Source organism: Acomys russatus, chromosome 19, assembly GCF_903995435.1.
Source record: "Acomys russatus chromosome 19, mAcoRus1.1, whole genome shotgun sequence".
In the NCBI taxonomy this organism is placed as follows: domain Eukaryota; kingdom Metazoa; phylum Chordata; class Mammalia; order Rodentia; family Muridae; genus Acomys; species Acomys russatus.
This window is the reverse complement of record NC_067155.1, coordinates 59,750,339-59,773,345: the sequence shown is the minus strand read 5'-3', so window position 1 is coordinate 59,773,345 and position 23,007 is coordinate 59,750,339. Positions and strand designations below refer to the sequence as shown.

Below are 23,007 nucleotides of genomic sequence, written 5' to 3'. Positions count from 1 at the left end.
AAGCAAGGCTCGCCCATTGCGTGTCCCCTCCCATGGAGAAACCTATTACTACGTTATCCAGAGACTCTGTGGTCGCTCCGTTCTCCCTCCCATCCCTCAACGTCGAGCCGCCTTAAATCTGAGTGCTGCTAAAGTAGTGTGCCCTCAAATCAGAGAATCCCTGGGACTGGGGAGACAGGAACAAAGAAGGACCAAGGCTGAAGTCTTAGGAGCAGGTGACTTCCTGGTTGTCTTGAGGAAGCTCGTTGCTGAAGCTGCTCTCTCCAAAGGGTGAGTAAGGAGGGACTTGGGGAGCCTCGATGATCAGTAGACCCTCTGGGGAAAGAGAGGCAAACACCGTCACCGGATCCACTTCCGCAGGAAGCCTAGGAGGACAAAACACACGAGCACTGTTTTTTTAATATAGCTGAGACTATTGTGTCCATTGGAAAGAAAATATTCATTTACATGCGTGTATGGTGTGAGTACGTGTGTGCATGTGAGCGCACGTGCATTGTCCACCATTAGAGCTTGGTGTCAGGCATCTTCCCCGCCCCTCCCCCGATCGTTCGCCATCTTGAGACAGGGTCTCTCACTAAACCTGAAGTCTGTTGTATTAGTGAGGGCTAATTAGCCAATGAGCTTCATGGATCCACCTGGCACCCCATCTTTCCACCTCTGGTTATAGACGTGCGGTGTCACACCTGGCTTTTACGAAGGTGCCCGGATCTGAATTCAGGCCTCATGTTGCCATCTTTTAAGCGTCTAACCCAGTGAATAACAGGCGTCTAAGCTTCTGTTTCACAGATAATGTGACTTGGGAGGAGAAGTGGGGGGAGTCAGATAGGAAGTCAGAACGCATCAAAGATGGGACCTCTGTTGTCAAATGGCTATCCTACTTTTCATAAGGATTTGAGAGGTGGGAGGAGACACTGACCTTAACTCCTGGACCTCCTGAGGGATGTGTCACCACACCCAGCTCTAAGGATTAAAATATTTTTTCCCTTATTATCGGGAGTGAATGAAGCTGCCTGGTATATGACTTCTTTAACAAACTTGAAGCTGTGATGGCGTGTTGATGCCATTATTATTGAGGGTACGAAAACCCATGACCCTCTGAGCGTTTTCAATGTTCCGGGGCTATCTCAACATTCAGTGGCTAAGAATCCCACCAAGAAGGTTCTGTTACTGTTTCCTCTTCACAGACAACGATGCTGAGACTCTGGGGTAGTTAGTTGATTGGCTCAAGGCTGCACACTTGGCACAGACTCAGATAGACTCAGAACTGAAATCCTGGGCTCCAAACAGCATGTTCTCCTGCCTCCCCTGGCACCTCTCATGTAAGGAAAGGGCAGTGAAGCCAGGTGCTTTGGTCACCATAGGCCTTCCCGCAGGCCCCACTACCTCTGCCTATTGTACATGCAGGGAATGATCTGCCCACCCCTGATTGTGAGCAGCATTGGGGGGCGGGAGGTGGGGGAGTCATTTCCGGTCTTCAGAAGCCCAAAGCCCCATGAGCCACATCCACCCAAAGCCACCATGCCAAATCGGAACTATTAAGATCAACAAAGGTGCTCCGGAGGGCTCGGATAGCTGCCAAGCCAAACTTTGGAAGCGCAAAGACAAAGCCTTGCAGCGGGCCTCTCTCCCACTGCCCCTCCCACTGCCCCTCCCACTGCCCCTCCCACTGCCCAGGGATGGGCCGATTCTCTTTAACCATTTGCGAGCCAGCCAGCGGACACCTGGTGCAATACCTTGGAGCTCACAGGCAAGCAGACCTGTGTTACTTTATGAAGCTTCCCCAACCATCAGGATGAGCTGCTGACCTGGCCTCTCCGGTCCTACTTCCTAGTGTCCTGGGGTCAGTTGGGCATTGTGAGGATGCCTTGAAGTCACTGGCCCTGCCTGTTGGTACCCTGACCGTTGTAGGTATTTAAAGGCAAGTTGCCCAAATATGTGACAGAGCCTCAAAGACCTTCCTGATGGCCCAGAAGGATGAATTGCTACTAGGGAGAAACCGCCTAGAGACAGTGGGGGGTCTCTCAGCAGTAAGCTGCGAAAAGGTTAAGCTCTTCCCCAGGCTTTCATTTGCATCTGAATGATGGCCCCCCACTGAGTGTTAAATACCCTAGCCACCTCTAGGGCGCTTCACTAACGCTTTTCCCTTTCCCGAAACTTGGGCCCCAGGGTATCCGACCTTACCTAGTTAGAACTGGGCCAGAGTTAGCGTCTCTGAGTTTATTTCCCTCACAGGTGCCTTCGTTCGGGATTCGGGTTAGTGGCGAAAATTTAACTATTGAAAGTGAGCCAGTCTTAGCGGTTGGAAAAGCCTTAAGCTGGTGACGACGGGACAGAAATGGGAGTTCATGAGCCTAAGAACAGAAGGATGGTATGTGAACGCTGTGATCTGAGACCCCTTGATCCAGGGCTGTAAAGGTGGAGAGAGACCTGTGTTCAGATTCTATCTCTTTTCTTTTAGAGACAGTTGTAATGACAGATCGCTGCCTTATCTAAGTGTGTGTGTATGTGTGTGTCTTCATGTGGGCATGATCACATGTGTGTACACAAGCATGTGGAGGTCAGGAGTCAACCATGTGTATTGTTCCTCAGGAACTGCCCAGTTTGTCTATTATTATTATTATTATTATTATTATTATTATTATTATTATTATTAATCATCGACGGGATCTACTAAGGGATCTGGGACTCCCTGATTAGGCTAGGTTGTCTGGTCAGCAAATCCCAGGGGAACCTCATGCCTTTGCCTCCCCTTGCCCAGGATTATGAACACACTGTGGTTTCTTCGTGGGCTCTGTGGCTCTGGCGTGGGTCCTCCTGTGTGGCAAGCACTGAACTGACTGAGCTCCCTCTCCGGATCCCAACTCCCTCGTTCCATTTCATCTCGGCCACATCCTACTCTTTTCCTTGAAGAGCTTGGTTATTTTAGCATCCACAGAGAAGCGAAACGCTGCAGCGTTGTCCTTCTTCCGGCGTCTGGTCTATATCACTTAGCCTTATGTTCCCCAGCTCCATCAACGTGGTCAGATTTCTCCTCTCTTCTTCCAGGCCTTCTAATAGTCTATACTGTACCAGAGCTTCAATTCTATCACCCACCCTTTCAAACTTCAACTCCTTCGTGGACAAGGCGAGCTTACTAATCTGACTCAATGGGATTCTTCTAGTGATTTAATAGGGTTAAGCCTGTAGACCTCATAATGAGGCCACTGGCATGTCACAGATGTCAACCAAGGGTTGACCAGATAGATACCCGGGGAGATGTGAGACCAGGAAAACATGTGCTGTGCTGAGCATTCTCCCTGCTCGCTTCCTGCATCCTGTTTCCTGTTTCCTCCTCCAAGCAAGGGGCAAAAACCGGCCCGCCTCCAACCTATTAGGCACCTCCAAAACCTCTTTTACCCATCACAAACAGGCCTCTGGGATGCACATCCAAGCCTAAGGCATTTTCTGTAGCATTCTGCATAGATGGGGTTCTCAAAGGACCCCAGACTTGGCTAAAGAAATACTTCTGTGCTCTGTAGACTGGGGCTTCTCCTGGGAAAGGCAACCAGGTTTCCCAGAGCCTGCTCAGTCTCCAGCCCTATGCCTTGATGTCTCCCATCTGCCAGAGCCATGACTCTGTCCCTGAGGAGTCTTAATAATATTAGTCCCCACGCCCAAACACTTTACCCCATCCCTCTAATTAGGTAGCCCCATGTGCGATGGGATGCAAGCTCAGAGTAGCGACCCAAGTCTCTCTAAGTGACTCATTAATTTTATCTTAATATGGGGGTTCTCTATACCAGGACTAAGAGTCAAAATACTGAAAAAGTAAGTGGCACAGCTGGGCACTGACCATTTACAATGGATGGATGCATGGCTGGGCTGATGGAGGGAGACCCTGGGGACCTCCAGTCATTGGGATGGAAGGAGGTTTGGTTGGCCCCAGGGACACTGAGTGAGGCTCAGTCTTGGTTGTCAACTTGTTTGGTCCTCAGAGAAGGAGGTTGCAGAGTGGATTGATTAAGTGGGGGAGGAGCCTGATGCAGGCAGCACCATCCAGTAGACTCAGCTGGGATGTGGAGGTGGGAGGGGGAGATGGAGTGCAGTGCCCCCAGCCTGTCAGTGTGTAAACAGCTCACCCACCAGCAGCTGATTAGTCATTGCTATCTTCAGCAACCTCAGGCATTTTCATCCCGTCACTTAATTCCCAGACAGCCACTTTGCTTCTCGTGTGGCCTCTGAGGTGGGGAAATCCACAGGAAGCAGACGTGTTTCCCTTTGTTTGAGACAGGGTCTCCTATGTAGCCCTAAACAGCCTATGTAGCCTAGGTCGGTCTCTAACTTTTGACACTATTCCTGTCTCAGCCTTCAGAGTTCTGGGATTACAGGTATGAACTACCATGCCCAGCTTTGGACCTTCCTCCCTCCCTCCCTCCCCTCCCTCTCTCTCTCTCCCTCCCTCTCTGTCTCTCCTTCTCCCTCTCTCTCTCACATCTCTCTCTCTCACACACATCTCTCTCTCACATCTCTCTCTTCTCTTCTCTCTCTCTCTCTCTCTCTCTCTCTCTTCTCCCCCCTCGTGCTTACAGTGCAAATGCTCTTACTCTCTGCACCACTGTCATTTCCTGGACATTTGTGAAGACAATTGATTCACTCTGTTCCCTGGTGGATCTTTTTTTCCTCAGCTCTGCCCTGTTTGTGATTCTGTCCTGAGTCTGGGTCTGAGCCTCTGGAAGGGCACGTCCGAGCTCTCTCTTCCATGTCTCTCAGTTCTGTTTGATCTGGAGGCTGAGCTGGGGAAGAGGTGAAGGTCACGGATTCAGGCCAGCCAGTGAATATAAGAAGAAACGGGCTGGTTGTTGCCTTATCAGGAAGTTTCCACGGGCTCCCAAGAACCATGAGGACTGCCAGGGGTGGGGTCAGGAAAGAAGTGCACAAGCCTGTGGGGTCTGAGATGCAGACTCACAGCCAACGATGAAAGACACCTCGGAATTCAGCCACTGCCATTCTCCCTGCCACAGGGCATCTTTGCCAGGGCTGGTGTGGAGCTCAGACACAATCATGAGAATCGTGGCAGAAAACTGCCAGTACAAGGCCCCCTAGGAACCTCTGCCATTGCCTGCAAGGATACTGAAGCAGTGTCCCTTTAACAGAGGAGGAAAGGTCAGAGACCTGTTTGGGGACCCATGATAAATCCTTACTATCAGCCCTTTCTATTGTTTTTGTTTTGTTTTTCAAGACAGGGTTTCTCTGTGTAGCCTTGGCTGTCCTGGACTCACTTTGTAGACCTGGCTGGCCTCGAATGCACAGTGATCCCGCCTGCCTCTGCCTCCCAAGTGAGTGCTGAGGTTAAAGGTGTGTGCCTGGCCTGTGCCCTTTCATCTACTGGAAATTTACTTCCTCCAGAATACCCGGAGGGTGGTTTGCAATACACCCTCTTCCTGTTGTATACCTTCACTGCAGAGGTCGAGGCAGTGATGGCTGAGAAAGACCTCAGGGCCAGAAATGCACTTAGTGAGTGATGCTGATCAGAAAGACAGTGTGACAGGCACCTGAGCCTCTAACGCAGCCAGCATCCTCCACTGAGCCTTCTCTCCCTACAGAGACTGCCATTTAGGGCACTTGGCCATGCTTCATCAGTTCAGCTTGGTTGCCTGCTTACTGCTCTCACAAGGCAGAAGCTAACAAGATTCCCTCGCTTAAGGCACACTGGTCCTTCCTTTAGAGACGTGTCTCAGCCTCTGAAGCTCCGTGGCTGGTGGGAGTGATCTCAGGGAACCAGACAACAGTTTGAATCAATCTTTCGAGGTATTGTCTTAGCTGTAGTGGAAGGTAGCCAATCAGAGGGAGCGTAGAGAGGATCCATGAGCAAGACTGTGCAAGCATGAGGATCTGAGTTCAAATTCCCAGCAGGGATGCCAATGTATGCTTGCCACCCCAGTGCTGTGGGGGACAGACTGGCATGGAATTCCTGGCTACTAGCCCAGTACCAGGTTCAGTGAGAGACCCTGTCTCAAGGGAATAAGGTGGAGGAGCGATAGGGCAGGGCATCCTACATCTGCCTCTGGCATCTATGAGCACAAGAGTCAATGTACTCCCATAACATGTACATACGCATGCAACATACACACACACACACACAGACACACACACACACACACACACATACACACACGATCCTATTAGAATAACTAGGAGGCCAGAGGTGCGTGGGTCTCACTTTGATGGTGATAGGCTCTCTGTCTATGCCTCCTGGGTGGTCAAGCATTACGGTTCTCAGTGTAAGATGGATGAATCGTTTTGCTTTTCTGTTCCCTGATGGGGTCAATGCCCTCCTCACAGGGCACTGAGCTGATGAGATGACACGCTAACCCCCTATTTGAGGTGCCCTATTGCAGGTTTACTCTGACAGCTTCTCCCCTTTAGGTATGAGAGTTCGATTGTTTGCCCAGGTGTGTCTCCCCAGAAGGTTGAGTTACGCCCACAATGCCTGCCCCTCGGTCTACCCTGCAAGGCTACTTACTGTATTTTCTTGGTGAAGTTCTTGGAGACAATACCGCCTTCCTGCTGCTTCTCTTCGTGCTTGCCTGGAAGACAAGTGCATCACCATGTGTTAGAATCTGCATCCCTTGGGCATTGTTTGGGATATGGGGCTTGAATTCAAATCTTGCTGTGCTCTTGTATTCCTATGTAGCACAGTGGTGGTGTGGAGTTCGGGCTTTGAGCCTCAGGACTTTGTTTGGCATAGAGACTCAAGGCCACCTCCCAGGCGGGGTGAAGATGAGCTAATATAGTTGGCAGGAAAGAGGACTTTGAAGATGGTTTGCTCAACTGGGACACCTGTTCCCTAGCTTCCAGCCTCCCACTTAACCCCTACCCAGTAGCCTGCCTGCAGGTTCCCGGAGATAGCATCACAGATCCATCAAGGAGGTAGGAGGAAGCCACAGGTGGGACTTCTTGGCCACCTGGCTTCCTTCCCTGGCTCTGCAGAGCAGCTCTTCTCCTGTTGTTACTGAAGTGTAGACTGAGGTCCCATAGTGGGTTCAAGGCCACCCAGAAAGTGCATGGCTGCTCTGGGCTTGGATCAATTCTCACTGGATCAGGGCCAAATGCTGTGGCCTCTTGCCCCTCTGTCCTCAGATTTGTAGTGAGCCTTCTGTGACACCTTGAAAGGACAGGCTGGAAATAATGCTTCCAACTTGCTGGACACGCCCAGTCTCTCCTAAGTGGGGGTGGGGGAGGTCCTCAGAAACGGAGTGTGGGTTTCTACCAGCCCCCCTCCATAGGAGTCCTTCTCTCCATTACTGAAATTGGAAAGATGAAATTACAGGAAGGCTGGGGACCAAGCTGGCTTTTACACTGCAGTTCACACAGCAAAGTGTAATCTTTTCGACTCTCCTCCTCCTCCTCTTCCTCCTCCTCCTCTTCCTCCTTTTAAAGTACAGTGTCTTCAATTTCTCGTTAAACAAACAGGATTAGTGCCCGGCTCAGCCATCCTGTACACCTGTCCTCTGCACTTCCCACTCGGTTCCAAAGCCACATTCCAGAGCCCAGGCGCCACATTCACATGTAGGAGGCCTTCCTGGGAGCTTCAGAAAACAAACTATAAATACCTAGGAGGATTACAGTACCGTTCAGAGGTCCAAATTGTCTTAAACTCATCATTTACAGGTGATTGCGTGAGTAATACTTTGTACCATTAATCATTCCTTTAATAGCACTTTCTGATTACAAGATAATGCATAATGTATGTTAGAAAGTGTAGGAAATAAATGTATAAAAAGCACAATCACCCATGGTCCCATTCCCCCAGAGGCCGTCATGAATAAAGTGTTTACATCTCCAGATATAAAAGAATGTTCTTAGAAACGTATGGGTTTTCTAGAATACAGCCATACATCAGACATTGTACCAAAGGGATCGCTCTGTGCACTGGCTGGAAATCTGTTCTCATCAGACTAAGACATGATTGCTTTTCCATTTTCCCCAAATACTCTTTAATAGATTGTGTGTGTGTGTGTGTGTGTGTGTGTGTGTGTGCGCGTGTGCGCACACGGCCACCCGAGAGCATGTGCAGGTTGAGGGGTGCAGGATAATGTTGACTTTTTTATTTGCTTATCTATCTTATTGTTTTATTGCATTTTAATTTATTTATCTTGTGTGCTTGGTATGGGTCACATGCCACGGAGATCAGAGGACAGCTTGCAGGAGTCTGTTCATCTCTACCTTGTGAGCCTCTCCCACCTCCACCCCCTGGGGGTGTTGTTGAATGTAGATGGTGCTTTTTAACCTGCTGAGCCATCTTGATGGGGGCCTCCACCTTAGAATTTGAGGCAGGGTCTCTCACAGAACCTGGAGCTCACCAATTGGTCTATACTGGCTGGTCGGATAGTACCCAGAATCATCCTGCCTTTGCCTCCCCAGTGCTCAGGCTGCTGTGGGTTTTATGTGCTTAGCTTTTATGTGGGTCCTGAGGATTGGAACTCGGGACCTTTTAACTTTTAACGGCTGCATAATATTCCACTCCAAGACTCCATAATGGCTTATGTGGCCCGCCTTTTACTTTTCTGCACTGACGAGGCTTCCAACAATGGGAGCCTCCTCTCTGCATGAAAATTTCTCACAGCTAGACCTTCACACCAAGCCCAGTGACTTCTGGGATTTGAGCCAAGCTTGCGACCTTCTAAAGGCCTGACTACATTGCTGCACGGTCCTTAGGAAAACCATACTCTTTGTTCTCCCACTAGAAGGAGGAAAGGTATACTGGCCAGAATCCACTGTTCTGTGGACTTGCTATCAGCCAAGAGAGAGGTCATTCTGTTCAACTCTGTGACAGTCAACTGCCCTGCACCAGCCTGGGCCTGTGGTCACAAGAGCGTGGTCTGCTCTCTGGTCCCCTCCCTGAGGCCTGGGCCTCCGAGGAGCCTGCTTCTCCTGGGGATGGGCCAGGGCCTCTGACTCAGCTCTTTTTCACCCTGCCCTCCTTCTGCTGGCCTTGTAAGTGCTAGAGGCAACAGTGAAGATAATGAAGGAGTGACAGCTCAGCAGACACGATCAACTCACAGTCTTTGAATTTACTCTTCTCCACTCTGTCTACCAGGCTGCTGTTTTGCATCTGTTCAATAGATGACGTGAGATGGTCAATGCTTTGTAATAGAGTCAGTGTGGTGTGGGATAATTTTGCCTAACAGTAGGTCAGTTTCAGAGAGGCAGGGCTTCGCCATGACATTTGGTAGGTCAGGCGCACTGGCTGTATCTTCAACTTGGGTTCCTTTGCGTTTATGATGGGGTCTGTGGAGCGCTCATTCCATAGTAAGCTGAGGGGTGCCTGTGTAGTCTGGACTCAGCGTCAGTCTCTGTTCCCAGCAGCTTACTTATGGCAACTCCTATAAGCAGGGGCTCTGTTACCACCACTGTGTGGACTGAGAAGCTGAGACACAGAGAGCCTTGGTAAATCTGTGGCCACACCCCCTACCCCCAACACCGACTGGTCAGGTGATGTGCCTGGGGCCGGAACACCTCACAAATGATGGAGCAAAGATTCAGAAGTGAAGAGTGGGAGAGTCCCGAGAGCCAGATGTCAAGCCTTGTTTAGAAATTTCCTGACTCTGTCCTACCCTTCTCTGGGCCTCTACTTACTCTTTTCTAAACTGCTGTGAAAACTACCTAACTGGAGCAGCAGGCAAAGCAATGGAGTGATGAGCCACACAGCCCTTGCAAACCTCAAGTGTGAACCCTGTTGTTCATGTTGATGACTGGGTATGTGGGGCTCCTCAGACGTCTAAAGATCGTTGGCCATGCTCTGAAAATGGGGTGCAGGCTAGGGGGAGGGTCTCTGAGCAAGAAAAACTCCAAGAATAAAAGGTGGGTCATCCTGGTACTTCATTTGCATGTCATTTGCATGTATACATGTCTTCATTTATTAGCTTGCTTTCTTACGACTTATACCATTGAAGTGCTTTGTTTTTGTGCATAGAAGGAAGAGAAGATGACTGTACAGAAAGGTCTTCTCTGCCATTCCAGAACAGCATAGCTGTGATGTCTCTCCATACACTGGTCTGTGTATGATCTGTGCATTTGTGTGTGTGTGCTCTCTGTGTGTGTGTGTGTGTGCTGTGTGGTGTTAACGTGATCAAACCCATCAAAGAAAGGTGTTGTTTCCAGGCAGGGCAGAGATCATGGGACCAAGACAAAAACCTTTCCAGGCTTTATTTCCTTAGTCAAAGCCTGCCCCAGTAACCCTTGGAAAGATCATTCTTGGCTGGAGGCTGCAGGGTAGGGGTCGGGGAAGGTGACGCACTCGTGATGGAGATCATGAACCCACGTTTTTCAAACACCTCCCTGGAACGAGGTATTCACACATGCTCAGATCAGAAAGGGCTGTGTCTCAGATCTGTAAACCACATGGACAAGGGTGCAAGGGGAGGCTACGAGAAGCCCTGCAACCAGGAGGCGGCTTAGTCACGGTTTTGGCTCATCCGCCATCATCAGAAACTCATAATAGCCTTTCCTCCATTCCCCAGACACCAGGAAGCAGATCTGGCTCAACCCCTTTCTTTCTTAGAGGAGCCTTGGAGCAGGGGCGGAAGGATGGGAGTGGGGCATCTAAGCAGGTTCCCAGTCAGAGCTAGAATCAGCCAAGGAACCTCCAGGCGGGTCTGGTTTTAAATATTAGACACCGCCAAAGAGGAAGCAGGTGGTTGGTCATGCTGGTGAGTTAGACTCCCTAGCACTCAGTTTCACTCTCTGTAAAATGGGTAGGGGTGGGGTTACAAACCTACCCACACTCCCCAAAAAACCATTGTGAGTAGCCAGTAAGCCAGCCTACTTGGACTGGCCTAAACTGCTTGTGGGAGGACAGGGTCTTGTTCACAGTGTAGCTGGGACACTGGCTCTGTTCCCCGGCTTCCTTTTTGTGGTTGTGTTTGCAGGGAGCCCCAGATCTTAGTCTTTAAACCCCTTTCATGGAAGAAAACTTTTGCGCACACTCTCAGTGGGTCTGGAGTCTGTATAGCTGGGGTCACAAGTCAGCTGTGTATGCAGAGGGTTCATCTTTTGTCTTAGTTTCCAGCGTTCCCATTTCACAGACGGAGACATCGAGGCTCCTTGACACACCTCAAGCCCCCAGATCACTACGGCCCTTGACTGAGATCTCAGCTTGTGGTTGCCAAGCTCCAACTGTTAAGGAGTACCTTCAAATGAGGATGAAGACAAGACTACAGGGTGTGGGCGGTCTGGAAGCCTCTGGATTAAACACCCATAATTAAAACAGAACAAAGGCAGGGTGATGATGAGCTCAGTCTGCAGGATGCACCATTAACTCCATTTTACAGTCACTCTGGATATGTTGTCTGCATTTACTACTTCTTCCCATTACCCTTGTGTAACAGGAATGATCAAATTCCCCGCTTCACAAACGGGGAAACTGAGGCTCAGAGCAGTGAAAAGTTTGCAACCATTTGGCTACCACACAGTAGCGCTGGAATTTCAACCCAGGGTTCAAAAGGCATTTATCATTTATTACTGCTGGGACCTCCGCCATGTGCCCATACTATGGCCATCGCTGCGCTGCCGTTCACAAAGACAAACTGTTAACGTGTTGGAAGCTCCCACAATCCATCCTGAGGACCCATGGGGACCTCGATTCCCAGAAAAAGGAACAAGATAGCCAAAATAAATACATAAATAAATAGCCTGTTAGTGAGTGGCAGAACCAGTGTTGGCTCACCAGCCAATGCCCAGAGCCCACCCACACCCTCTTCAGCACGTGCCCTAGTGTGCCTGCCCCACCACACCCACACCCACACCATTTGATGTTTACAGCCCCACTCCCTCACCCCCCCCAACCCCGCCTCTCCTTGAACACTGCTGGGGCTTGTCCCTGCACAGCCCGAGCGTAAGGCAGGGCTGTTATTGATTTTTTTGGCTGTCAAGTTTCTGCCAAGAACAAGCTCTTTTTAATGGCCTGTTAATTGGGAGGGAGGCAGAAGAAAGCTTTGCTGAGGCCTAAGCTTACCAGGGGCCAAGCTTCTTTTCTCCTCCATCTTCCCCCCTCCCCTTTTGTAGTCTTTCTCCCAGAGTGCAATGGGAGCAAGGAAAGCCCTGGGCCTATCGCTGTGGCCAGGCCTAAGCTCTGCCCTGGTCCATTTGCTGACTCATTGTATGACCCAGGACAAGGCCTCCACAGCTGCAAATTGAGAATAGACAGCCGTGGGATGAAGGATGGAGGGAAATTAATTTTTAAGTGTTTTTGTTGTGGTTGGTGGTGGTGGTAGTGGTGGTGATGAGGTTATTTTGTTGTGAGTTTTTTAATTGAAAGTTTTTTTTTTTTTTATTTTAGCTTAGAAACTTGGCTTAAATAAATAATAAATATTTGTCTTCCATCTCTCAACTCCTAAGGCAGCCTGGGTTCGAACTCTTTGCTACCTTGAACAAATAATGTTAACTTGTCTGTCCTAAAGTCCAAAGGGGGAGAGATGGACACACAAGCCACATCCTCTGGTTCTATCAGCAAAGATGCGACCTGATGCTGGGGCCATGGTTCGGCAGTGCCTGGCAGACAGCTCTTCACCAAGGTTAGGAGCTGCGTTGCTCACACCCTAAGTTTTCTCGGCTGGTGATAGCATGGCGACTCAGCACTAGAGCCTGCCTGCCCCTCTAGCCCCTGTGTCCCTCTGTGGCTCTGGAATGTGGCAACCCCTCTTTCTGTGTCTTCAGAAGTCCTAAATGCACCCGTCTATTCTTTACATTAAATTGGCCACGTCAAAACGTCCAGCCTGGCTTCTGCCAGTTCTCAGGTACATAGCACAGGGCCCCAGGACCTCAGCTAGTGGGTCACATTCAGACTCTTTTGACAGTCACCCATTGGGAAGTACTCACTGTCTCTAAAGATAACATTGTGGGTTGCATTCCTGAGCTCTGAAGTCACCTGTGCCATGTTGTCTGTCACAGGTCTTTTCCACTGAAGTTCTTTCTGAGCTGAGTACGCACGTGCGCACGTGCGCGTGCACACACACACGGATGCCCTACCCTGTCAGCCCCTCACTCACCTGACACTTCCACGTATCCATCCTTGGTCTTTACCATCAGCTCTTCCGGCTTGAAGCTGTGCACGTTGACACACACTTTCCAGGGCTCCCCAGGGAAGGGTGGGGGGTTCCTGCCCTCAGGAGGCACGCCAAACCTGGCTGTGGCTGTAGGCCCTCGGGGCACCATGCCGGACCTCAGGGTTCCGGGCCAGGCAGAGGAGAGCCGAGGCAAAGCCCACTCAGGCCAAGGGGCTGTCAAGTCATCTGGGAAGGGGTCCATGCCAAAGCCATCGTCCAGCAGGCGGGAAGAGAGCGGTGAGTCCCGGAAGGGGTCCCGGCGCAAGCGGCTTGGGTAGGGGCACGGGAACGGCAATTGCCCATCAGCCATGGTGTCCGCTGAGCTTAGAGGGGAAACAGAGGCTCAGAGAGACAGAGCCACCTACCCAAAGGTGATGTGGCTTGAGGTGGTTTTCAGAGTTTAGTCCTCCACTTCAGAAAATGATGATCTTCTCTTAGCCACAAGCCCAACCATGGAGCTGGGGTCCTGGCTCACAAAGGTGACTCCCTCTAAGCGGGCCCAGGAGAATCGCAGAGGGCCTCTCTCTCTCTCTCTCTGTCCCACCGTACCAGGCTGTCAGCCAGCCACTGTCCTCCCAGCCTGTACAGGCTCCCAGCCAAAGCCTGCTGAAGTCTTGAGCACAGCCAGGAGTTTAATAAACCTCAGGGACGCGCGCCTAGAAACTTCTCCTGGCTTCTGGGCTGGAAGCCTTCTATTTATTTGCTGCTGGGGGCTGGGGGCGGGTTTTGCAAGCGCCTCCTGTCACAGGAGTATTCAAAGGTGATGAACCAGCCCCTGAGAATCCGCTGAGAGAACAACTGGGTTCTGAGAGGGGGTGGGGAGCTGGGAGGGGCTGTGGCGTCGGAGTCCAGCCAGCCTCTCAGGCACTCTCTCCTCCCCCTCCTCTGCTCCGCCCCGCCCTCCCTCTGCCTCCAGCAGCGTCCACTCCAGGCACTAGTGTCCCGCAGGGCACTAAAGCCAGACTATTAATAACCCTCTGCCTGGCTGAGGGCTCAGGTCACACTCTGGAAATACCATCCTCAGAGCATGTTCTATCTTGCCTCCCACCCTGGGGACCCACTCATTGGATTGAGAAGTCTATGGAACCGCCACTTACAGTATGGTCCTACAGCCTCAAACGCCTGAGACCGACTAACAGCAACAAACCATGATTTTTTTTTTTTTAAACGACACTTTAAGTTATTTTAAAGAGGGACATTGTCAAGTAGAGAGTCTATTGGGATAGGTAGATCTTGGGGTGAGAAAAGAGACTGGGCTCAACTCCCAACACAGCCAGAGCCATTTGGGGATTTATAGCTTGGAGGCAGAATGGGGGTCAACGGATGGGGAAATGACTGAGGGAATTAGAGGGAATTCCGGATAAACTGAGCTAACTGGATTCCTGTAAGGACAGACTGGGGTGACCAGACCTCACTTGAAAACTAGGGGAGGATAAGCAACTGATCAGCAAGGGGGGGGGGGGGGAGGGGGGTGTGTGATTTTGGAGCTGTGGGGGTTGTGGCTACACTGACAAGTTCTTGTTAAAACCTGGACAAGAAAATGCACTCCTGGCCCTCGAGGAGGAGTCTGGTCAAGGGAGAAGTTTCTGTCAGCCTAACCCTAACATTACTCCCAGGCATGCCTGAGCTGCCTGTTTCCCCACCTGTGTGAAACCAGCAGGAGAGGAGCCTACAAGGGGGATGTGTCATCAGGAATGCATGACGTCATGCACGCCGCAGAAGGGTCTGTGCTTTTAGGCTTTCAACTTACAATTTATCAGTTGCATAATGTTTGCTCTTAAGTGTGTTGTAAGGATTAGCCTGTGGAACCCTCCCCCTCCCTCTCGCTCCACACACTAATAGCTTTGGACCCTAAGGCAGTTCCATTCATGGCAGGAGAGCAGTCATAGGTCATCAGAAACATTTTATTTATTTATTATTTATTTGACTGTGGCATTGGAGACAGAATACAGCCTTATACATGCTGGAAAACATGCATCCTAACCCTCCTCCTCCTATAAAATCATTTGTTGTGATGGATTTGCAAATAAGGGCATCACACAGCTGGTTTAAGGAAGCCATCGAAGGCCCTGCCCGGTCCCAAATGCTCTCCATCTCAGTGAGCCTCTCTCTGTACACAGAACGCCCGTGCCCTGGGCGCTCAATTCCTGTTTTACACTTACATCTATCACTTACGTCTTTATTCACAGATCCACTGCACAGAACAAAACCAAACCAAAAATAATCTGTGATGGGGTTGAACCTGGAACAGGGGATTTGCTCTCTAACCTCTGTCATGACTCGTGTGTCCTCTTGTCTCCACTCTATCCCTCCTCGTCACCTAATACAACCTTCGCGTGGTGTTCTTTTTCAGTGTAACTGTTGCCCTACTATGCTATTCCTCATGTGGGGCTCCTAACCTTTAGTTTGTGTGTGTTATGTACATGCATATTATATATTTATGATTTTATATATATATGTATATATGAAATGTTTGTAAGTGGGTTCATGTAAGCAGGTAGGGTAGAGAAACCTTTTTACCTTTTTTATTTTCATCTTCAAATAGCATCTCATTAATCTCCCTAGCCTGGCCTTGACCTTACTCTCAGCCTAGGCTGGCCTTGAACTTGTGAATTCCCGCTTCAGCCTCCTGAGCAGGCTGGTCTCCCGGCCAGCACCTCAAGGCTGGGTTTATATTTGCGTTCTGAGTAATGATAGGTATCTAGACACACTCTTCACCAGGTGGGAAGTTCTGAGACCCCAGATTCAGGAAGAACCATTTCTAGAACCCTCCGCTTCTCCATATTGCTCGGAGATTGAATTTAGAAATCTTCTGTTAGCCTACAGGTGCCTTGGGTTTGGGGTTCCAGTCTCGGTTCACAACACTGTTTATTCTTATCACCCCATTTTTCAGGTAGAGAAATAGGTGGAGAGCTCAGATGTGGTGTGGCAGAAGCCCTGGTAGAAAAGCTGGTTGTTTGGAAGCTTAGATCTGTACGGAGTGGGTGGACTGAGACCCCTGGCTTTCTCTCCAGGAGGGAGATGCTCCCTCTGTGCGGGAATCACGTGTCTCCCAGTAACTGGGTGGCCTTGATGCGATGGATGCGGGATGAGCTCATCCTGCCAGAAGACTTAAGCTGACATCATGGCTGGGCATCAGCCGCAGCTGGGAGGGGCCTCGTGAGCCTGCAGCTAGGTTTGAGGAAGAGTCACCCTGTGTGATGAACAGGGAGAAATCTGTCTCTGCCTGGGGACAGGCGGGGGCTGGCATGAGGCTCTTCAGTGGGTGGCATGGGGTGGGGGCAGCGTGGGTCTCGGGCTGAGTGTGTGTGGATTCGGGTGGGCGTTGTAATGTGTGTTTACGTGCTGCCGGACTGTATTGATTTATGGATGAGTGTTCAGAGGATGTGCACTTTAAAGGCTTTCTGCTTCCCCTCCCAGACCTCTTTGTACAACCTCTTTGAAAACTTCTAGAAGACCCTTCTGCCTAGAACCAGAAAGGGGGAAAGCTTGGGCCTCCATCATGGCCTGCACCTGCCCTCCCCTCTCTGTTTCTCTGTCTCTGTCTCTGCCTCCCTCCCTCCCTTTCTCTCCCCCTCCCTCTCTCCCTGCCTCTCTCCCTCCCTACCCCCTCCCCGTCTCTCCCCCTCCCCTTTCTCCCCTCCTCCCTCCCTCCCTCCCTCTCTCCCTCTCCCCCTCCCTTGCTCCTCCCTCCCTCTCCCCCTTCTCCCTCCCTCCCCCTCTCCCCCTCCCCCTCCCTCCCTTCCTTCCCTCCCCCCCTCAAACCTTGAGTTCCTTATATAGCAGATGTCAATCTTGAACTCCTGACCCTTCTTACGTCGCTCTCATAAATGCTGGTGACTACAGAGGTCTGGAAAGGAACCCCAAGGCTTGCTGGGTGCTAGGCCAGCATTCTACCACCTGGATAGCGCCCCTTGCATTCTCTTCTTAAGGCTGAGGGGCCGTGTGGCTAGAAGACAGAAATAGCCGAGTACTTGCGATTCACTGGGCTCTTGCCAGGTGCCACCTTCTGCCCTTGGAACTTTGCATTTACCTGCCCACTCATCTAACCCTCCCAAAAACCTGCAAGGAAGGGACTGTGATTGTCTCAGTTTTATAGATGGAGAACCGAGGCATGCGCCAACTTGCCCAACTCTATGTGTGTCCTTAAGTGACAGAGCTGGGACTCCAACCTAGGCCTTTGGCTTTGACCCGGCTTTTGTGCTCCCTGAAATCAGAGTCTTGGCTCATGTTTATGCAGCACTGACCATATACCAGGCTCTAGGTCAGCAGGTTTTCTGTTTGCTCGTTTGGGTCCAAGCCTTTCTATGTGGCTTGGACCAGCCCGCAATTTGCTATCTTCTTGCCTTCGCCTTCTTAGCGCTGGTGTTATAGCTCTGTGTCACCACGCTCAGCTTCATTTTTATTCATCATAGTCCAGAGAGGTGAAGCCACCTCCTTCAGGTCACACAGCTGGTGGTATTCGGGTCACTTACAATAACCACAAAGGGATGGTATTACCCAGGCCGTGCCCTGTGGCCCTCTGTACCCCTGGTGTCCTTGTCTGGGTTCTTGCTGCATCCCTGAGTCAGGCCGGCTTCCTGCCTGGGGAAACTGAGAAGCAAGGCAGCTGCTATGCCTGCTGACTGAGCCACCTGTCAGAAAAAAGATGACATGTGGGGAAAGTGATGGGTAAACACCATGGGCCATCATCAACCAGATAAAAACATGGTATCAGGACTCAGAGAGGAGGCCTGGGCTGTTTCTTCCAGAGAAGGAGAGACCCTAGGAGGGAGTGTGTGTGTGTGTGTGTGTGTGTGTGTGTGTGTGTGTGTGTGTGTGTGTCTATGTGTGTGAGTGTGTATATGTGTGTGTGAGTGTAATGTGAGTGTATGTATATATGTGTGTGTGTCTGTGTATAGGCGTGTGTATATGTGTGTGAATATGTATGTGATCTTGTGTGTATATGAGTGTGTGCGTATGTATGTGAACGTGTGGATGTGTGTGTGTGTGAGTGTGTATGTGAACGTGTGGATGTGTGTGTGTGTGTGTATGTGAACGTGTGGATGTGTGTGTGTGTGAGTGTGTATGTGAACGTGTGGATGTGTGTGTGTGTGTGTATGTATGTGAACGTGTGGATGTGTGTGTGTGTGAGTGTGTATGTGAACGTGTGGATGTGTGTGTGTGTGAGTGTGTATGTGAACGTGTGGATGTGTGTGTGTGGTGTGTATGTGAACGTGTGGATGTGTGTGTGTGTGAGTGTGTATGTGAACGTGTGGATGTGTGTGTGTGTGAGTGTGTATGTGAACGTGTGGATGTGTGTGTGTGTGAGTGTGTATGTGAACGTGTGGATGTGTGTGTGTGTGAGTGTGTATGTGAACGTGTGGATGTGTGTGTGTGTGAGTGTGTATGTGAACGTGTGGATGTGTGTGTGGTGTGTTGTGGGTGTGGTATGTGAACGTGTGATGTGTGTGTGTGTGAGTGTGTATGTGAACGTGGTGGATGTGTGTGTGTGTGAGTGTGTATGTGAACGTGTGGATGTGTGTGTGTGTGCGTGTGGTCGTGACGTGTGGATGTGGTGTGTGTGCGGTGTATGTGCCACGTGTGGCTGTGTGTGTGTGTGCGTGTGTCTGTGACCGTGTGGCTTGTGTGTGTGTGTGAGTGTGTATGTGACCGTGTATGTGTGTGTGTGTGCGTGTGTCTGTGCTGTGGCTGTGTGTGTGTGGTGTGCGTGTCTGTGATGTGTGTGTTGTGCGTGTGTCTGCCCGTGTGGCTGTGTGTGTGTGCGTGTGTGTGCTTCTGTCCTGTGTCTGTTCAGGCTGTTCGATCCCCGGCCTCGGCGCCCCGTCTCACCCACCTGCCCTCTCGTTCCCCGTTCCACCCCCGGGCCCCCCCACCGTTCTCTTCCACAGCGACAGTTGCGCGGCCGGTGACCTCATGCATTCCAGCCCTGGGGCCCTGGAGGGGCAGTGGGCTGTAGTCACACAGGTATTGGTGGGGACAATGCCCCGCAGCCACGTGTGTGTCCTTTGTAACTGCAATGAGACTTGGGTTCTCCCTCTCCTGTGACACTGAGCCCCCGCCTCCCCAACTCTTCCAATTCTGTAACCTCCTCATCATCACCAGAGACTCAGGGAGGATCGCTCAAAGGCACTGGTGTCTGATGAGAGTTTTTCCTCCTGCTCCACCATAACCCCAGGGGCTCAGAACTCTCTCAGGTGGTTTCTGGGGCTCTCCAGCCTTAACCGAGACTATAGGTCCAGGGGACCTGGGTCTACCCTCTCTCGCCTCACTTTCTCAGACCCTTTACAGATGACACTAACAGACTCTACAGCTCCCACACCTCAGGAAAGCAGCGTGCTTAGGGGCCCTGTTCCCATCCAGGGCTCTTAAGAATGACAGCAGAGCCCGTGTGAGCAGCTGGTGGGAGCATCGTCAGCTGAGTCTAGTTTGCCCTGCCCCCACAAGAATGTGCAAGTCACAGCACATGGAAATTTACTGAAATATCCACAATGGGTAGATGGAATGGAAGGTTTCCAAACAGCCTCCATTTTACAGGTGAGGAAGCTGAGACCCACTTGTGGGTTCTCAAACCGAGTTTACATAATGTCAAGCCCAGATGGCTTTGGTCTGTGCACTGAGGCCATGCCACCTGCCCCTCCCCCATGCCCCATGCCCAGCCAGATCCCAGCCCTCCAATCCCAGCCACACCTAGCAGCCACAGGTGACCTTTAGGTTGACAGCCCCTATCTTCCTCTTTCTCCCAGGACTGGATTTTCTGGAACCTTCTTCCAGTAGAACAAATGACACCAGGAAAACACTGAGATTGAGGAGCTAGGCAGTGGCGTGAGGTGGGTCAGACAAGCGCCCGATGCAGGCATGTGTCCTTAGTGTGAGGTAGCATCTCTCCGCTGCATGAGTAGAAGCACTCGACCCTGCCACCACTCATAGAGACGGGGAGATGCTGGATGCTCAGGTACCCCATCTTGTTTTAAGCCCCTCTTCCACAATGCTTAGTATTTACTCTCTGGTCTGATTTGCTTATGCTCCTGTGATAGAGCACTGGACTGTGGAGGAGAGCATTTATTTGATTGACAGGTCGCAGTCCAGCACCAAGCAGCAACAACATCGAGGTAGGAGCTGATGCAGAGGCCATGGAGGAATTCTGCTCCCTGGCTTGCTCTCCATGGCTGCCTCAGCCCCCTTTCTTATACAATCCAGGACCATCCACCTGCCTACATCCTCTCACATAAACTATTAATCAAAATACACCCCACAGACTCGCTCACGGGCCAGCCAGACGGAGGCAATGCCTCAATTGAGGTGACTCTAACTTACATCAAGTTGACAAAAATTAATCAGCACAGTCTGCATCCGGGACATTGGTACCTAGACCAGTTAGCAGTTTTCAGGTGTGTGTGTGTGTGTGTGCGTGTGTGCATGTGTGCCTGTGCTGGGGGATGGTCTGGTGTATTTTGATGCTAATTACTGCTTACTGTCTCTGTGACTTACCTTTTACTTAATAAAAAGTCATCCCACCTGGGCAGGACAGGAGATAGGTGGGGGTAGGAGGAGAGAGGAATTCTGGGAAGAAGAAAGGACTGCCAAGAGGAGAGAGAAGGAGACCTGAAGTGAAGAGAGGAAGGCCTCCATGGGTTAGCTGGAGGAGAAGCACATGGCTGCCGGCGTGGATGGAGAATCCAGCCCAGATAAAGAACATTAGCAAGTATTTGGGATTATGGATGGGCGGTAGCTTGATAGAAGTTATTGGAAACAGATGGCATGGGATTGAGACAGGGATCCCCTACCTGCCCCACTATGGGAGGTAGTTTAGAGGATTGATATCTGGTTAACTAAGGTTAACTAAGGCTATTTTAAAATATAATAAGTGTCTGTGCCTTAATTGATTGCTAGCTGGGCCTATGGATAATACAGATAATACTTGTAATTTTTAAAACAATATGCCTGCATGTGTATGCGTGTGTGCATGTGTTGGGTTTCACTGCCGATGAACAGTAAATGGCCATAAAGGAACTTAAATAAACATGTTCCGATTTTGTCTGTTCTGCTGCCCTAGGTGACTGGCTGAGCTTCTCTGAGAATCTTATCTGGTCTCCTGTAAGATGGAGATAATAATATCGCCAGCTTTTTGTTGTTGTTGTTGTTGTTGATTCACTAAAACAGTAATTATCACTATGGCTTAGAGAGTGCCATGTGTTATAGCATCGGTTGCCAGATCACGATGCTGTTGGCAAATGGAGGACTCTTTAAAAGGTGGAGCCTACTAGGAGGGTAGGCCATTGGCGGCATGGCCATTCAGGAGCTTGACTTGGCTTTATCCTGAGTAGCCTAAAGAACCACAGTGTTTGGGAAATGAAGAGAATCCAGACTTAGGGACATCACAGGCACGCTGGAGTAGTATTATGGGTGCACCACTCCCAGGAGTCCAGCAGAGGGTGTTTGTAGTGGTTCAGGTAACGCTGATGGAATTGCTGGAAGGACCCAGAGTCATGAAGGATCCCATCAAACACCTGATGTGGATTTCCAGTCTAACGCTCACCCAACTAAGCTTTTTCAGCTAAGTTTGACTTGGATTTTAGACCTGGCCACCGGGAGCGTGGCATGCCACTCAATAAACACTTAAGGAGGAATAAACAGAAGGAGGAGGGGGTGTGGCCCGCTCATTTTTTTTTCTCATCCACTCCTTCCCCTTAGCTGGAGGAGGGAGGAGCCTTGGCTTTCACTAGTCTTAAGGGACAACCAAACAGGTCATTAAAACGTTTGCAAGTGCCGGAAAGCTCTGTGACGGCAACAAGCAAGGTCTTGGTTACCATCCTCATTTGATTCTAAGCTGTAGAGTTTCCCACGCTCTTAGTTCTCCCACCACAGAGGCCTCCTGTCTCTCAAACAGAAGAGTCAAGAACATTCTCACCTGAGGCCTTTGCTCCTTCTGTTTCCGATGCCTGGAACAGTGTTCTCCCCGGTCTCCCAAAGCATTCGGACCTTTACTTACATTTCTTTTACTCAGGGGAACCTTCCCTAACCATTGGCTGCCACATTCCCTCACATCTGCTGGTCTAGTTTGCAGCCGCTAACTGAGGATTTAATTTTCACCTCTGATTCTGTGTTCACATGCCCCATGTCCCTCTCCATCAGCAGGAAGTGGTAGGAGGGAGGAGGGATCATTCATGTCTGCGTCACTAGCACCGGGCACATAGTGTTTAATAAAATGTGTTGTGGTTGCCATTAGGCTGGTTTATCAAGCATTTCCAGTTCCTCCTCCTGTGGTAGCTGGCTTCTCGTTGCTGTGGCCCATTACCTGGCGGAAAGAAGCAATGGAAGGGAACAGAGCTTGGTTTTGGTTAACAGTTCAGGGGTACAGTCATGGCCATTGGAGTAACTGTGGCTGAGGCAGCAGAAAGCATGCTGCAGCTCCTTGCTACAAGACACACAGCAGCATGCACAGAGAGCTCGGCAGGAAGTGGGGCTACCCATAACACTCACTTGGGAACCTGCTTCCACCAGCTGAGCCTCTAAAGGGTCAATAGCCTCCCCAAACGTCTCTAGGAGCTGGGGGACTGTGTCCTCCAATGCGTGAGCCTGTGGGAACACTTTGTATTCAGCTCATTGAAATGTCAATGCCTTTTAAGGCATTGACTAGTCCAGGGGAGCTGTTTGCTGTGATTATCAATCACAGTCATCACTCTCACAATGGGCAAGACACAAACTTTTGTTCTTTGGGGTTCATCCATTACAGCAGCTTAACCTAGCTGATTCCGATGGACCGCCTCTTCGATTGTGTTCCTTTGCCTGTGTTGGTTCGGCTCCATTCAAAAGGCCACTCTCAACATGAATGCCCCTCACATTGGGAGAGGAGTTCGGTCTTCTCCTTTAACAAGAGTTTCGTCTGGCAAAGTGGTGCCCATTGCTCTCCATTTGGGAC

At 50.5% G+C, this 23,007-nt stretch overlaps 1 protein-coding gene across 1 annotated transcript; it reads right to left on the bottom strand.

The window, feature by feature from the left end:
- Positions 1 to 55: 55 nt before the first annotated feature.
- On the bottom strand, positions 56 to 13,864 carry Hspb8 (heat shock protein family B (small) member 8). Its single transcript, XM_051161641.1, has 3 exons — positions 13,029 to 13,864; positions 6,503 to 6,566; positions 56 to 365 (listed from the first exon to the last, which is right to left on the bottom strand). The coding sequence occupies exons 1-3, from the start codon at positions 13,393 to 13,395 to the stop codon at positions 206 to 208; spliced, it is 591 nt and encodes a 196-aa protein (XP_051017598.1). The 5' UTR covers positions 13,396 to 13,864; the 3' UTR covers positions 56 to 205.
- Between the last annotated feature and the right edge of the window lie 9,143 nt (positions 13,865 to 23,007).